At 48.2% G+C, this 16,272-nt stretch overlaps 1 protein-coding gene across 4 annotated transcripts in view; it reads left to right on the forward strand.

Annotated features, from left to right (window-relative positions):
• The first annotated feature begins 5,691 nt into the window (after nt 1-5,691).
• The window catches only part of PDS5A (PDS5 cohesin associated factor A), a 175,600-nt gene continuing 165,019 nt past the window's right edge, over nt 5,692-16,272 (forward strand). Inside the window, exons 1-2 of one of the 4 annotated variants that reach the window (XM_069744574.1) lie at nt 5,692-5,986; nt 6,335-6,476. In XM_069744574.1, coding sequence (XP_069600675.1) covers nt 6,366-6,476 — 111 coding nt within the window. In that variant the 5' untranslated portion in view covers nt 5,692-5,986; nt 6,335-6,365. Of the gene's footprint in view, nt 6,141-6,334; nt 6,477-16,272 lie in introns of all 4 variants that reach the window. The other 3 variants (XM_069744572.1, XM_069744575.1, XM_069744573.1) reach the window with 3 other exon arrangements.

The raw sequence follows: 16,272 nt of genomic DNA on the forward strand, positions 1-16,272 counted from the left end.
ACCCTCTTGGTATCTGACCCTGGACCTCTTGACTACCCTGTCTAACGGCTTGTTCATGAGCAGTGAATCAGCAACAGTTTACTTCAATCCCAATGATAGTGAACACATTTTAATTCATTATAATGGTAAATTTAGGTTGCTACAATTTGAATTAATTTATGAAAAGGTAAAGAAATGTTACAAAAGTCTTGAAAAGTTATCAATTTTCAAATCTTGAATGTTTACTTCCTTTGATAGTTACATAAATAACATTCCCATATATACTTTACATCAGCATTACTTTTGTAACCCCTTACTGACAGAGCCAATTTGGTACTTAATGACCAAACCAATTTTTACAATTCTGACCACTGTCACTTTATGAGGTTATAACTCGGGAACGCTTCAACGGATCCCGCAGATTCCGAGATTGTTTTTTCATGACATAGTGTACTTCATGTTAGTGGTAACATTTGTTCAATATTACTTGCGTTTATTTATTAAAAAAACGGAAATATGGCGAAAATTTTGCAATTTTCAAACTTTTAATTTTTATGCACTTACATCAGAGAGATATGTCGCACAAAATGGTCAATAAATTACATTTCCCACATGTCTACTTTACATCAGCACAATTTGGGAAACAAATTTTTTTTTATTAGGGAGTTATAAGGGTTAAAATTTGACCAGCAATTTCTTATTTTTACAACAAAATTTACAAAACCATTTTTTTAGTAACCACCTCACATTTAAAGTCATTTTTAAGGGGTCTATATTGCAGAAAATACCCAAAAGTGACACCATTCTAAAAACTGCACCCCTCAAGGTGCGCAAAACCACATTCAAGAACTTTATTAACCATTCAGTTGCTTCACAGGAACTGAAGCAATGTAACATAGTTATTAAGGTTGAAGGAAGACTTTAAGTCCATCTAGTTAAACCCATACCCTAAACTAACATGCCCTAACATGTTGATCCAGAAGAAGGCAAAAAAAAACCCATGTGGCAAAGAGTAAGCTCCACATTGGGGAAAAAATGTGTAAGGAAAAAATTAGTTAGCTTTTTTTCACAAACATTTTATATCAGAACTATTTTTTTTTATTTTCACAAATGTAAAAAGAGAAAATGAACCACAAAATGTGTTGTGCAATTTGCCCGGAGTATGCCGATACCCCATATGTGGGGGTGAACCACTGTTTGGGTGCACAGCAGAGCTCAGAAGGGTAGGAGTGCCATTTGACTATTTCAACACAGAATTCCCTGGAATTGAGATCGGACACCATGTCGCGTTTGGAGAGCCGCTGATGTGCCTAAACAGTGGAAACCCATTTTGGAAACTAGACCCCCCTAAGGAACTTATCTAGGTGTGTGGTGAACACTTTGAACCCCCAAGTGCTTCACACAAGTGTACCTCATATGTATGGGTAAACCACTGTTTGAGTGCACAGTAGAGCTCAGAAGGGAAGGAGCGCCATTTGACTTTTTCAACGCAGAATTGAAATCGGATGCCATGTCATGTTTGGAGAGCCCCTGATGTGCCTAAACAGTGGAAACCCCCAGGTGACACCATTTTGGAAACTAGACCCCCAAAGGAACTTATCTAGGTGTGTGGTGAACACTTTGAACTCCCTAGTGCTTCACACAAGTTTATAACGTAGAGCCGAAAAAATTAAAAATCATATTTTTTTCACAAAAATGATCTTTTCGCCCCCAATTTTTTATTTTTCCAAGGGTAGCAAGAGAAATTGGATGCCAAAAGTTGTTGTGTAATTTGTGCTGAGTATGTCAATACCCCATATATAGGGGTAAATCTCTTTTTGGGCGCATGGGAGAGCTTGGAAGGGAAGGAGCGCCGTTTGACTTTTTAATCTCTTGTGAGAGGATGCCATTTCGGGTTTGTAGATGTGCCTAACAGCAGAAACCCCCCACAACTGACCACATTTTGGAAACTACACCCCTCAAAGATTTTAATCAGGGGTATATTGAGCCATTTGAACCCACATGTACGACAGAGTTTGATAACATTTGGTCGTCATATTGAAAAAATTAATTTTGTTCACGAAAATCTTGTTTTAGACCTGAATTTCTCACTTTTTTCAGAAATAACACTAAAAAGTGGACCCCACAATTCATTACCCACTTTATTATGAGTGCAGCGATATCCCATGTGTAGTCAAAAAGTTGTGTTTGGACAAATGGCAGGGCTCGGACAGAAAGGGACACAATGTGACAAATTTGGCTTTATTTGAAATAGATTGTTATACTGGCAGAGCCTGTATGGTTCAAGAGCAACAGAAATCCCCCATAAATGTATTTTTTTCATAAATTGTACCCTCTAACCTATTTATCTAGGGAGGTAATGAGTAGATTGATGCCACCATTTTTTATGCAGTTGATGCAACACAAGCTTGAAAATTTACAATTTGCATTTTTTTACTGTCTCTTTTATGATTCTTTTTTTGTAAGTTCTGAGGAACAAACCTAAAATTTTATTTCACTAGTTTTAAGTCTTTAGAAATATATCCAATATGGCACCAATGTGAGTCCTGGTGACAAAGCAGTGTCTATAATAGATGGCACACCATTTGGTCTTTAGGGCGAAATTGGAGATCCATGACCCATTCAAAGCTTCTAGAGACATTGAGCAAACAAGAAAATCCTTCCAGGAATTATTACCGTATTTTCTGGTGTATAAGATGACTGGACGTATAAGACGACCCCCAACTTTTCCATATAAAATATGGAGTTTGGGATATATTCGCCGTATAAGACGGGGGTCTTATACGCCCAGTCATCTTATATGGCGTGTGCGGTGCGGATGATTCCCAGGGTCTGGGCATTGAGTGAAGGACCTTCGATGACGTCGCGGTCACTGCGACATCGATGGTCCTTCGCTCAATGCATCCTTAGGAACGGAGGCCACCGCTTGCACCGCTGAGTGCCAGGGACCATCGGAGGGTAAGTATATCCCATAATTTTTATTCTTTTTCTTTACATGAATATGGATCCCAGGGCCTGAAGGAGAGTCTACTCTCCTTCAGACCCTGGGAACCATACAGGACCGCTCCCTGCACATATTGTACCCGGCGTAAAAGACGACCCCCGACTTTTGAGATGATTTTCAGGGGTTAAAAAATCGTCTTATACGCCGGAAAATACGGTACTCGCAGAGGGAGGCATGCTCCTAAAAACACATTGGCTGATTATAAAATTTGGTCTTGCTAACAAAACAGTTGTCCCGCATTTGCGTATATTGTAGCAGGAAGAATAAACTGTACTGGAATGAAGGGCAAAATGTGGAGGAAAATGCAGCCAACTATGTGGCAAAGCGGAGTTTGTTCCAAAGATGAAAGAACACCAGCAGGGCTAAGTTGACAGACACTTTCAGAGACTGATCGTACAACGTCCGTTTAGCTCCATCAATCCCTATATGAGAGACGAATGTGCCAATAGACGTGGTACACCATAGCAGGCTCCAACCCACCAAGGTCAGAACCGCTATATGCACAGGAAATTCCTCCACATGCACAGCAGGATTCCCATTTAGTACCCACACAGTGATGACCCCACAGTCCCCACCCATACACACATTAAGATCTCCAGTGACTCCAACACTGATGGCCCGTACTGTTCCCCAACACAGAATAATCGAACCCACTCCACATACAGTTTGGTGGTCCCTACAGCCAAAAAAAGATTTGCATGTGGGCTGCTTTGGTTTGTGTGCCAGGGCTCATTTTTCAATCCCAGTCTGGCCCTGGTACAACCCCAAGAACACCATCCCAACCATGAAGCATGGTGGTGGTGGGAGGAACGTCATACTTTAGAGGTGCTTTTCTCCAAAGAGGACATGACAACGGCACCGTATTCAAGGGAGGATGGATGGGGTCATGTATTGTAAGATTTTGGCCAACAACCTCCTTCCCTCAGTAAGAGCATTGAAGATGGGTCGTGGTTGGGTATTCCAGCATGACAATGACCCAAAACACACAGCCAGGACAACTAAGGAGTGGCTCCGTAAGAGGCATTCAAGGTCCTGGAGTGTCCTTGCCAGTGTCCAGACCTGAACCCAATAGAAAATCTTTGGAGAGAGCTGAAACTCGATGTTGCCCAGCGACAGCTCCAAAACCTAAAAGATCTGGGGAAGATCTGTATGGAGGAGGGGGCCAAAATCCCTGCTGCAGTGTGTGCAAACTTGGTCAAGAACTATAGGTAAAGTCTGACCTCTGTAATTGCAAACAAAGGTTTCTCTACAAAATATTAAATTCTGTTTTTCTATTGTATCAAATACTTATTTCATACAAATTATGTAAAAATCAAACAATAGTGTATCAAACGTGTGTGCATGTTGCTATCTCCGGTGACTGGACCCTTCTCCCCCTTATGCCGTCGCTGGTGAGTAGACCCTCTCCCACGCCCGTGGTACCCTGACCCTTCTTCCCATCCCCTTATCCTTGTGCCACTGTCCCCCTCTCTCTGTGTCAGCCCGGTCTCTTTTCCCCGTGCCGCTGACCCCTGTCCCTTTTCCCCGTGCCGCTGTCCCCCGATCCCTTCTCACGGTGCCGCTGTCCCCGGTCCCATCCTCCCGTGCCGCTGTCCCCTTCTTCCCGAGCTGCTGTCCCCGGTCCCTTCTCCCTGTGATGCTGTCCCCGGTCCCTTCTCCCCGTGACGCTGTTCCCGAACCCTTCTCCCTTTGCCGCTGATCCCGAACCCTTCTCCCCGTGCCGTTGTCCCCTCTCCCTGTGTCAGCATTTCCCTTCTCCCCGTGCCGCTGTCCCCCTTTCCCATCTCCCCGTGCCTCTGTCCCCTCTCCCTGTACCCTTCTCCCGTGTCGGCCAGTCCCTTCTCCCAGTGCCGCTGTCCCCTGCCCCCTCTCCCATGCCGCTGTCCCCTCTCCCTGTACCCTTCTCCCGTGCCGTTGTCCCCTCTCCCTGTATCCTTCTCCCCTGCCGCTGTCCCCTCTCCCTATACCCTTCTCCCGTGCCACTGTCCCCTCTCCCTGTACACTTCTCCCCTCTCTCCCTGTACCCTTCTCCCCTGCCGCTGTCCCCTTCTCCTGTGCCGCTGTCCCCTCTCCATGTCCCCCGTGCCGCTGTCCCGTCTCCCTGTCCCCTTCTCCTGTGCCGCTGTCCCCTCTCCATGTCCCCCGTGCCGCTGTCCCCTTCTCCCGTGCCGCTGTCCCCTCTCCATGTCCCCCGTGCCGCTGTCCCCTTCTCCCCTGCCGCTGTCCCGTCTCCCTGTCCCCTTCTCCCGTGCCGCTGTCCCCTTCTCCCGTGCCGCTGTCCCCGTCTCCCCTGCCGCTGTCCCCTCTCCCCGTGTCCCTGCCCCCGTCTCCCCTGCCGCTGTCCCCTCTCCCTGCCCCCGTCTCCCCTGCCGCTGTCCCCTCTCCCCGTGTCCCTGCCCCCGTCTCCCCTGCCGCTGTCCCCTTCTCCCGTGTCCCTGCCTCCGTCTCCCCTGCCGCTGTCCCCTCTTCCCTTCTCCCCTGCCGCTGTCCCCTCTCCCTGTTCCCTCTTCCCTTCTCCCCTGCCGCTGTCCCCTCTCCCTGTTCCCTCTTCCCTTCTCCCCTGCCGCTGTCCCCTTCTCCCCTGCCGCTGTCCCCGGGTCTCCCCGTGACGGGAAGGCAGGGGTCACACTTTCTTTCTCAGTTTCCTAGTTGGTCTCCAGGGTTTTGGCGCCAACCACTAGATGTCGCTGTGCGCCAGCGCGAGCCCCGGTGTCGGCGGCAGCAGCAGCGTGTGAGGGAGTGTGGCGGCGGCGGCGGCGGCAGAGCCTGCGTGTGTGTCCGCCGTACCCGAGGCCGGCGGTGCCGCTGTGCAGCCCGGTGCGGGTCACGTGTCCGGCAGCGGATTGGCGCCAGGTGACTCGTGTGTGTGAGCCAGGCCGCTGCGGACAGGAAGCGAGGTGCACGCGAGAGGCCTTCCCCTCACACACTCCGCCTCCTGTGTGAGAGCCGCCCCGACACACCGGGCGCCGGATACATGCGGGGGGAGCCTGCTGTCCTCCGGAGGTAAGCCTGCAGCGGGCCCGGCCCATATCCTGCTGCTGTACAGGGGGAGGCTGAGCTCGGGCCTCGTTCACAGCTGCTGCCCGGCCGGGAGTGGAGTGCGGGGCCCCCGGGGCGGTCACTGACACTTTCCGGCCTCCCATTCAATCGCTACCGGGTAAAAGTGGCTATCACTTCCCTGCCTGCCCTCCGGTCCTGTCCCTCTCACACCCGCCTGCAGCCTCCTGTCCGCATCTCCCGGTGCCGCCCCCGCCCGTCCGGGCCGCTGTGACCGGGCAGAGCGCCGTGTACGGGGCTGTTTTTGTCTCCGGCTCTGTACACGGAGGTGACGTTTTGTTTTCTGACCCATAGAGGCCGCTAGAGGACCGCGCAGACCGACATCATGGAGTTCCCTGCCCCGCAGAAAGCCCCGGACGGCAAGATCGTCTACCCCCCGGGGGTGAAGGAGATCACCGACAAGATCAGCAACGATGAGGTGGTGAAACGGCTCAAGGTGAGCACCGACGGCTGGGATCTGTGGCGGCCCCGGAGCAGCTTGTAATGGGGATTTCTCAATGTCACAAATGGTTAAAGGCGCTGTCAGGAGAGCCCCCACAAACTGGGGAATAAACGCCTTCGCTCTCACCCTCCCTGGGCTCAACCCCTGCTCCCCACCTCTGCTCCGGTATTTGGCTCCAGCGCACATAAGCTGACCACTGAGCTCTGCGTCCTGTCGTCCTCCCTCGCTGCACGGCTGCCGTGCTCTGCGTCCCGTCGTCCTCTCTCGTTGCGCTGCCGCCAGGCTCTGCGTCCCATCCTTCTTGGCTGCGCTGCCGCCAGGTTCGGCGTCCCGTCGTCCTCCCTCGCTGCGCACCCGCTGGGCTCTGCATCCCATCGTTCTCCTTCGCTGCGTGGCTGCCGTGCTCTGCGTCCTGTCGTCCTCCCTCGCTGCGTGCCCGCTGGGCTCTGCGTCTCGTCGTCCTCCTTCGCTACCGGGGTCTGCGTCTCATCGTCCTCCTTCGCTGTGCGGCTGCCGGGCTCTGCGTCTCGTCGTCCTCCCTCGCTGCGCGGCCGCCGGGCTCTGCGTCCCGTCGTCCTCCCTCGCTGCGCGGCCGCCGGGCTCTGCGTCCCGCCGTCCTCCCTCGCTGCGCGCCCGACGGGCTCTGCGTCCCGTCGTCCTCCCTCGCTGTGCGCCCGCCGGGCTCTGCGTTCCGTTTTCGTGACGTCCAAGCGCTAAACTGTTGACCGAGAGCACACACCTTCGCGCTTTGGAAAGCGGGGGAGCAGTGCTTGTGCTGAACATGAAACATCAGAACCCCTTTAGTCTAAGTTCACACTAGGCATTTTTGCAGCTTTTTATGCTAATTATCAGCTGCTTTTTACAGTACCAGGATTTTGTGCTTTCCATTTTTTTTTGGACATACTGTAGAGCTTTCACTTCTTTCAGTGGGTTTTCAGCGTTTTTCACCCATTTACTTAAATGGTTGGTGAATAACGCAGGTAGTAGGTTTTGCTGCGTTTTTTTTCTGCCCAAACCGGATTCTATGGAATAAGACTATTTTTTTTTTCTACACTAAACTTTATCAACATGCACAAGAAAGAAATCTAGCATGCCAAAACTGCCGCAAAAAATGCACAAAAAAGAATCAAAAACGCAAGAAAGAAAAAAAGGAAAGCATGCTTTTTTTCTGCAGCTTCTTTCCTGCCATGAGATCAGGTTTTGCTGCAGAAAAAAACACTGAAAAAACTCCTAGTGTGGACTTACCCTTAAAGGGAACCTGTCACTCCGTTTTTTCAGATTGAGATATAAATACTGTTAAATAGGGCCTGCGCTGTGCGTTACTATAGTGTATGTAGTGTACCCTGATTCCCCACCTATGCTGAGAAATACATTACCAAAGTCGCCGTTTTCGCCTGTCAATCAGGCTGGTCTGGTCAGGTGGGCGTGGTGACATCGCTCTTTTCTTCCCCAGCTTTCCGTTGGTGGCGTAGTGGTGTGCGCATGTCGCAGTGACGAATCCACTGCGCGCACGTGAAGAAGCAGCGCGCGATCTGCGCTATTACCCCCTGTCATCGGTGGGGGCGGCCATCTTCCTGGGGCCGCGCGTGCGCAGATGGAGTGCTCTTCTGCACGGGGCTTCAGGAAAATGGCCGCGGGTGCGCATAAGAGATCACGGCGGCCATTTTCCCAAAGCCGAGTTTGCATCTCGGCTTTGGGAAAATGGCCGCCGCGATCTCTTCTGCGCACGCGCGGCATCCCGCGGCCATTTTCCTGAAGCCCCGTGCAGCAGAGCACTCCATCTGCGCACGCGCGGCCCCAGGAAGATGGCCGCCCCCACCGATGACAGGGGGTAATAGCGCAGATCGCGCGCTGCTTCTTCACATGCGCGCAGTGGATTCGTCACTGCGACATGCGCACACCACTACGCCACCAAGGGAAAGCTGGGGAAGAAAAGAGCGATGTCACCACGCCCACCTGACCAGACCAGCCTGATTGACAGGCGAAAACGGCGACTTTGGTAATGTATTTCTCAGCATAGGTGGGGAATCAGGGTACACTACATACACTATAGTAACGCACAGCGCAGGCCCTATTTAACAGTATTTATATCTCAATCTGAAAAAACGGGGTGACAGGTTCCCTTTAAGGCTGCCGTCACACTAGCAGTATTGGGTCAGTATTTTACATCAGTAGTCGTAAGCCAAAACCAGGAGTGGGTGATAAATACAGAAGTGGTGCATATGTTTCTATTATACTTTTCCTCTAATTGTTCCACTCCTGGTTTTGACTTACAAATACTGATGTAAAATACTGACCAAATACTGCTAGTGTGACGGCAGCCTTAATGTCCCTTAGCTTTCTCTCAGCGGTGTAAAGAGACTTGTGATGTGCTCTCAGTATAAGTTCTGGCTCTCTTACAGTCTGAGATTCACTCTGGTGATGCTCCTTATACCATCCATGTGGTTTACAGTCTGAACTTTACTGCTTAGAATATGTAAGGCTACGTTCACATTGGCGTTCCGCCAATGTGCGTCGCTGTTGCGCCGGCGACGCAGCGGCGACGCGCCCCTATGTTTAACATGGGGGACGCGTGCGTCGTTTTGTTGGCGTTTTTCGCCACGTGCGTCGTTTCCGACGCTAGCGTCGGACGCAAGGAAACGCTACATGTAGCATTTTCTGTGCGTCCGATTTTCGTCGGAAAACGACGCACGCGTCGCAAAACGCGCGCGTTTTTGCGCGCGTTTGCGTGCGTTTTAGCGTGCGCCGCGCGTTGCGTCGCCGACGCACGGCGGCGCAACGCTAATGTGAACGTAGCCTAACTCTAGCGTTAGTATATGGGCGGTGTTGGAGTACTAGGATTGTGCCCGTGTGGTCTACGCACTGTGCCCTGCACTGTAGCAAGCAGTGATCGCACATGAAGGCTTGAGGACCACAATCCATACTCCCTTTCCGGCTCAACAATTACCTGGATGTGTCTGAGACTAACTTTGGGGAATGGGCTGAGATTCTGAGGGACACTTGCATGAACTGAGGTACAGAGTTTTACACTGACCTATCCGTAAAAGGTCAGCAATGTTTGATTGGCTGTGGTCGGACACCCCTGACGATCAGCGATTACCAGTGTCGGTGGCTGCTGACCGGAAGTAGTCGCTTGCAAAGCTGTTCTGTTTTCTCGTAGTGGCCGAGGCTTGGTACTGCACATCTGGCCACCGACATCGGGAACATTTGGTCAGCGAGGGTTTCGGTCATTGACGACCTATCCTAAGGATAGGTCTTTAACCCCTTTGATACCTTGCCCTTTTTCGTTTTTGCATTTTTCTCTCCCCTTCTTCCCAGAGCCATAGCTTTTTTATTTTGCCGTCAATATGGCCGTTTTAGAGGTTGTTTTTTGCGGGACGAGTTGGACTTTTGAACGACACCATTGGTTTTGCCATATCGTGTACTCAAACATGGGGGAAAATTCCAAGTGCGGTGAAATTGCAAAAAAAAGTGCAATTCCACGACATTTGTTTGATTTTATTTATTTATTTATTTTTTAACCATGTTCACAAAATGTTAAAACTGACCTGCCATTATGATTTTCCAGGTCATTACGAGTTCATAGACAACAAACATGCCTAGGTTGTTTTTTTATTTAAGTGGTGAAAAAAAATCCAGAGTTTGTTAAAAAAAAAAAAATTAGGCCATTTTCCGATACCCATAGTGTCTCCATTTTTCATGATCTCTGGTTGGGTGAGGGCTTATTTTTTGTGCGCCGAGCTGACTTTTTTATTGATAGCATTTTGGTGCATATACGATCTTTTGATCGCCCATTATTGCATTTTAATGCAATGTCACGGCGACCAGAAAAACGTAATTCTGGTGTTAAGACTTTTTTTCTTGCTACGCCGTTTAGCGATCAGGTTAATCCTTTTTTTTTTTTCCTTTTTAATTGGGCAATTCTGAATGCGGCGATACCAAATATGTGTAAGTTAGATTTTGTTTATTATTATTATTATTTTATTTTGAATGGGGCGAAAGGGGGATCATTTAAACTTTTTTCTTATTTTATTTTTGTAAATATTTTTAATAACATTTTTTTGTTTTATACTTTTGCCATGCTTCAATAGTCTCCATGGGAGACTAGAAGGTGGCATAATCCAATCGGCCCTGCTACATAGAGGCGATGATCATATCACCTGTATGTAGCAGAATACCTCACTTGCTATGGGCAGTGACAACCATAGAGGTCTCCAGGAGACCTCTGTTTGTCAAGCCAACCCATCAGTGACCCGCGATCAAGTGACGGGTGGGTTACCTGTGGGCGGATTTCCGGCCCAATGGCCGGAAGCGTGCGTTAAATGCCGCTGTCAGTTTGACAATGGCATTTAATGGGTTAATAGCCATGGGTGGATCGCGATTCCACCTGCCGCTGTTCCAGGTACATTTCAGCTGTTCAAAACAGCTGACATGTGCCAGAAAAGATGTGGGCTCACCGCTAGAGCCCACATCAAAGGGAGAGAAGCGACCTGCGCCGTACTAGTACGGCCCAGGTCGCGAAGGGGATAATGTAGAAGTAGAGGACAACCTCTTTAATTGACAAAGCTACTGTAAATTATGATGTGATTTATGATATAAAACTGAAAACAACAGTTACTGTTTAATTGATTGACCCGCCATGATGCGCCGAGCGCTTGTACTTAGTTTGAGCAGTGATTCTGGCAGAGTCCATTTAATCTATTACTGGAAGAACCCCTTAAAGAGAACCTGTCAGCAGGATTCAGCACCATAAAGTACAGGTATGGCCATAATGGCGCTATTACACTGATTAAATTGATACCATTGTGTAGTTAATCTGATCCGTGGTTCTTTTTTTTATCATGAGTTTAAAGGTACCTTCACACATAACGATATCGTTAACGATATCGTTGCTTTTTGTGACGTAGCAACGATATCGTTAAGGAAATCGTTATGTGTGACAGCGACCAACGATCAGGCCCCTGCTGGGAGATCGTTGGTCGCTGAACAAAGTCCAGAACTTTATTTCGTCGCTGGATCTCCCGTGGGCATCGCTGGATCGGCGTGTGTGACACCGATCCAGCGATGTCTTCACTGGTAAACAGGGTAAACATCGGGTAACTAAGCGCAGGGCCGCGCTTAGTAACCCGATGTTTACCCTGGTTACCAGCGTAAAAGTAAAAAAAAACAAACACTACATACTTACCTACCGCTGTCTGTCCCCGGCGCTGTGCTCTGCACTCCTCCTGTACTGGCTGTGAGCACAGCGGCCGGAAAGCAGAGCGGTGACGTCACGGCTCTGCTTTCCGGCTGACCGACGCTCACAGCCAGTACAGGAGGAGTGCAGAGAAGCTGAGCGCCGGGGACAGACAGCGGTAGGTAAGTATGTAGTGTTTGTTTTTTTTTTACTTTTACGCTGGTAACCAGGGTAAACACCGGGTTGCTAAGCGCAGCCCTGCGCTTAGTTACCCGATGTTTACCCTGGTTACCCGGGGACTTTGGGATCGTTGGTCGCTGGAGAGCTGTCTGTGTGACAGCTCTCCAGCGACGCTGCAGCGATCCGGATCGTTGTCGGTATCGCTGCAGCGTCGCTTAATGTGAAGGGGCCTTTAGTTTCCTTGTGATGATGTGTTCTGTGCATCAGGTCGGGCCTGGGTGGTCTTCTGCTCCGGCCCCTCTGTCTGCCTTCTGTGGTTCTACAGGTCACTAATTCTTAATCTGCCTCGGTTTTGAAACTTTGTGCCGCCACCATCATTGGGTGGGCGGTGTGTGCGCAGTGTGAGATTTCACCTCTGGTCTCCGGGTCTTCAATAAAAACGTCCGCAGTCGGCACCCACGCAGAGTATTGACACGTCTGCATCAAAAAACTTGCCTCTTGGCAGGAAAAATGCTGCCTTAAAATGTGTTTGTGCTTTCATTTTTTAATTCCTTTTCATTAGAATAAATGAAAAACAATTAAAGAATTAACATGCTGCACATATGAAACTGCTTCCAATCTGCAGGAAAAACATAAGCAACGTGTGCACGAGACATCAGAAATCTCATTCACTTTGGGATAGTAAAATACTGTGTTTTTTCACAGGAAAAATGCGGCAAAAACGTGATGATTGGTTGTTGTGTACTACACAATATAGATCTGGAATTAGTAGTTTATTAAACTGGCTTCAGTGGACATTGATGATGATTACTTCATTTATGCGACTAATGGTTGCTATTGTTATTTTTATTGTGTTAATAAAAAAATGGAAAATAAAACTTAAACAAAAAAAAACGCGACCTGTGAACATCCTGTAAAGTGCAAGACATTGTGTTAGTGTATATGCACACAGGGTTTGTTGTTTTTTCACAAGTCCAAACGCCAGAAAAATTCCTTTAATCCCTTCATGACATATAACGTACATGTACATCATGTCGTGTATTCCCCTTTGGTGCAGGCTCTGGCGCTGAGCCTGCATCATTTCCAGCACATGAGAGCTGATTTGATCAGCTGTCAGTGCTCCTAAGAGCCGCTGGTGGAATTGCGATTCACCCTCGACTGTTACTTAGTTAAATGCTTCTGCCAATCTAACACCACCATCTAACGTGCTTACCGGAAGCGAGTCACTAACACTGCCCATCGGTGGCCCCGTCACATGGTCACCAGGCCCTGATAGGTTGGCATGACATTTGGGGGTCTGCAGGAGACCCTTGTGGTTGTCATTGCCCACCTGCTATGAGCGCCGCCCCATGGCCGGTGTTCATAACAGATGATCGTTTCTGCTACACATACAGTGCTGTGCAAATTAATTGGGACAAAGTATTTTTTAACCCCTTTCTGCCATTAGACGTACTATTGCGTCCATGTGGGGTGGGCTTTACTTCCCAAGGACGCAATAGTACGTCATATGCGATCGGCAGCGCTCACGGGGGGAGCGCCGCCGATCGCGGCCGGGTGTCAGCTGCCTATCGCAGCTGACATCCGGCACTATGTGCCAGGAGCGGTCAAAGACCGCCCCCGGCACATTAACCCCCGGCACACCGCGATCAAAGATGATCGCGATGTGCCGGCGGTGCAGGGAAGCACCGCGCAGGGAGGTGGCTCCCTGCGGGCTTCCCTGAGCCCCCCGCAGCAACGCGATGTGATCGCGTTGCTGCGAGGGTCTTACCTCCCTCCCTCCCTGCTCCAGGCCCGGATCCAAGATGGCCGCGGATCCGGGTCCTGCAGGGAGGGAGGTGGCTTCACAGAGCCTGCTCAGAGCGGGCACTGTGAAGCAGCCTGCACTCCTATCAGATCGGTGATCTGACAGAGTGCTGTGCAAACTGTCAGATCACCGATCTGTGATGTCCCCCCCTGGGACAAAGTAAAAAAGTAAAAAAAAAATTTTTCAAATGTGTAAAAAAAAAAAATTTTTTAAAAAATATTCCAAAATAATGAAAAAAATAAAATAATATTATTCCCATAAATACATTTCTTTATCTAAATAAAAAAAACCAAAACAATAAAAGTACACATATTTAGTATCGCCGCGTCCGTAACGGCCCGACCTATAAAACTGGCCCACTAGTTAACCCCTTCAGTAAACACCGTAAGAAAAAAAAAAAAAAAACGAGGCAAAAAACAACGCTTTATTATCATACCGCCGATCAAAAAGTGGAATAACACGCGATCAAAAAGATGGATATAAATAACCATGGTACCGCTGAAAGCGTCATCTTGTCCCGCAAAAAACGAGCCGCCATACAGCATCATCAGCAAAAACATAAAAAAGTTATAGTCCTGAGAATAAAGCGATGCAAAAATAATTATTTTTTCCGTAAAAGTTTTTATCGTATAAAAGCGCCAAAACATAAAAAAATGATATAAATGAGGTGTCGCTGTAATTGTACTGACCCGAAGAATAAAACTGCTTTATCAATTTTACCAAACTCGGAACGGTATAAACGCCTCCCCCAAAAGAAATTCATGAATAGCTGTTTTTTGGTCATTCTTCCTCACAAAAATCGGAATAAAAAGCGATCAAAAAATGTCACGTGCCTGAAAATGTTACCAATAAAATCGTCAACTCGTCCCGCAAAAAACAAGACCTCACATGCCTCTGTGGACCAAAATATGGAAAAATTATAGCTCTCAAAATGTGGTAACGCAAAAAATATTTTTTGCAATAAAAAGCGTCTTTCAGTGTGTGACGGCTGCCAATCATAAAAATCCGCTAAAAAACCCGCTATAAAAGTAAATCAAACCCCCCTTCATCACCCCCTTAGTTAGGGAAAAATTAAAAAAATGTATTTATATCCATTTTCCCGTTAGGGCTGGGGTTAGGGCTAGGGTTAGGGCTAGGGTTAGGGCTAGGGTTGGGGCTAGGGTTAGGGCTAGGGTTAGGGTTAGGGTTGGGGCTACAGTTAGGGTTGGGGCTAAAGTTAGGGTTAGGGTTTAGATTACATTTACAGTTGGGAATAGGGTTGGGATTAGGGGTGTGTCAGGGTTAGGGGTGTGGTTAGGGTTACCGTTGGAATTGGGGTTAGGGGTGTGTTTGGATTAGGGCTTCAGTTATAATTGGAGGGTTTCCACTGTTTAGGCACATCAGGGGCTCTCCAAACACGACATGGCGTCCGATCTCAATTCCAGCCAATTCTGCGTTGAAAAAGTAAAACAGTGCTCCTTCCCTTCCGAGCTCTCCCGTGTGCCCAAACAGGGGTTTGCCCCAACATATGGGGTATCAGCGTACTCAGGACAAATAGGACAACAACTTTTGGGGTCCAATTTCTCCTGTTACCCTTGGGAAAATACAAAACTGGGGGCTAAAAAATAATTTTTGTGGGGGAAAAAAAAAAGATTTTTTATTTTCACGGCTCTGCGTTATAAACTGTAGTGAAACACTTGGGGGTTCAAAGTTCTCCCAACACATCTAGATGAGTTCCCTGGGGGGTCTAGTTTCCAATATGGGGTCACTTGTGGGGGGTTTCTACTGTTTAGGTACATTAGGGGCTCTGCAAACGCAATGTGACACCTGCAGACCATTCCATACCGCCATTCTAGGCAGACCATGCAGACCTAGGCAGACCTGCAGACCATTCTACCGCCTCAATGCATTAACCTAACGATCCCTGTGTGGCCTATATTAAAAAAAAAAAAAAAATTAATTAACTGGTTCATGCAGCTTTACATGAACACCCAAGCCTTACACTATGGCTGGTCCGAATAACTATAGCAATTGTTACCATCCACCTCTCGTGTCTCCCCTTTTCCTCATAGTTTGTAAGCTTACGAGCAGGGCCCTCACTCCTCTTGGTATCTGTTTTGAACTGTATTTCTGTTATGCTGTAATGTCTATTGTATGTACAAGTCCCCTCTATAATTTGTAAAGCGCTGCGGAATATGTTGGCGCTATATAAATAAAAATTATTATTATTATTATTATTATTATTCCATCTAAGTCTGCATTCCAAATGGAGCTCCTTCCCTTCCGAGCCCTCCCATGCGCCCAAACAGTGGTTCCCCCCCACTTATGGGGTATCAGTGCACTCATGACAAATTGGACAACACATTTTGGGGTCCAATTTCTCCTGTTACCCTCGGGAAAATACAAAACTGGGGGCTTAAAAATAATTTTTGTGGGAAAAAATGTTTGTTTTATTTTTACGACTCTGCATTATAAACTTCTGTGAAGCCCTTGGTGGGTCAAAGCGCTCACCACACATCTAGATAAGTTCCTTAGGGGGGTCTACTTTCCAAAATGGTGTCACTTGTGGGGGGTTTCAATGTTTAGGCACATCAGTGGCTCTCCAAACGCAACATGGCGTCCCATCTCAATTCCTGTCAATTTTGCATTGA

The sequence above is a fragment of the Ranitomeya imitator genome, chromosome 1 (genome assembly GCF_032444005.1).
Source record: "Ranitomeya imitator isolate aRanImi1 chromosome 1, aRanImi1.pri, whole genome shotgun sequence".
Classification (NCBI taxonomy): domain Eukaryota; kingdom Metazoa; phylum Chordata; class Amphibia; order Anura; family Dendrobatidae; genus Ranitomeya; species Ranitomeya imitator.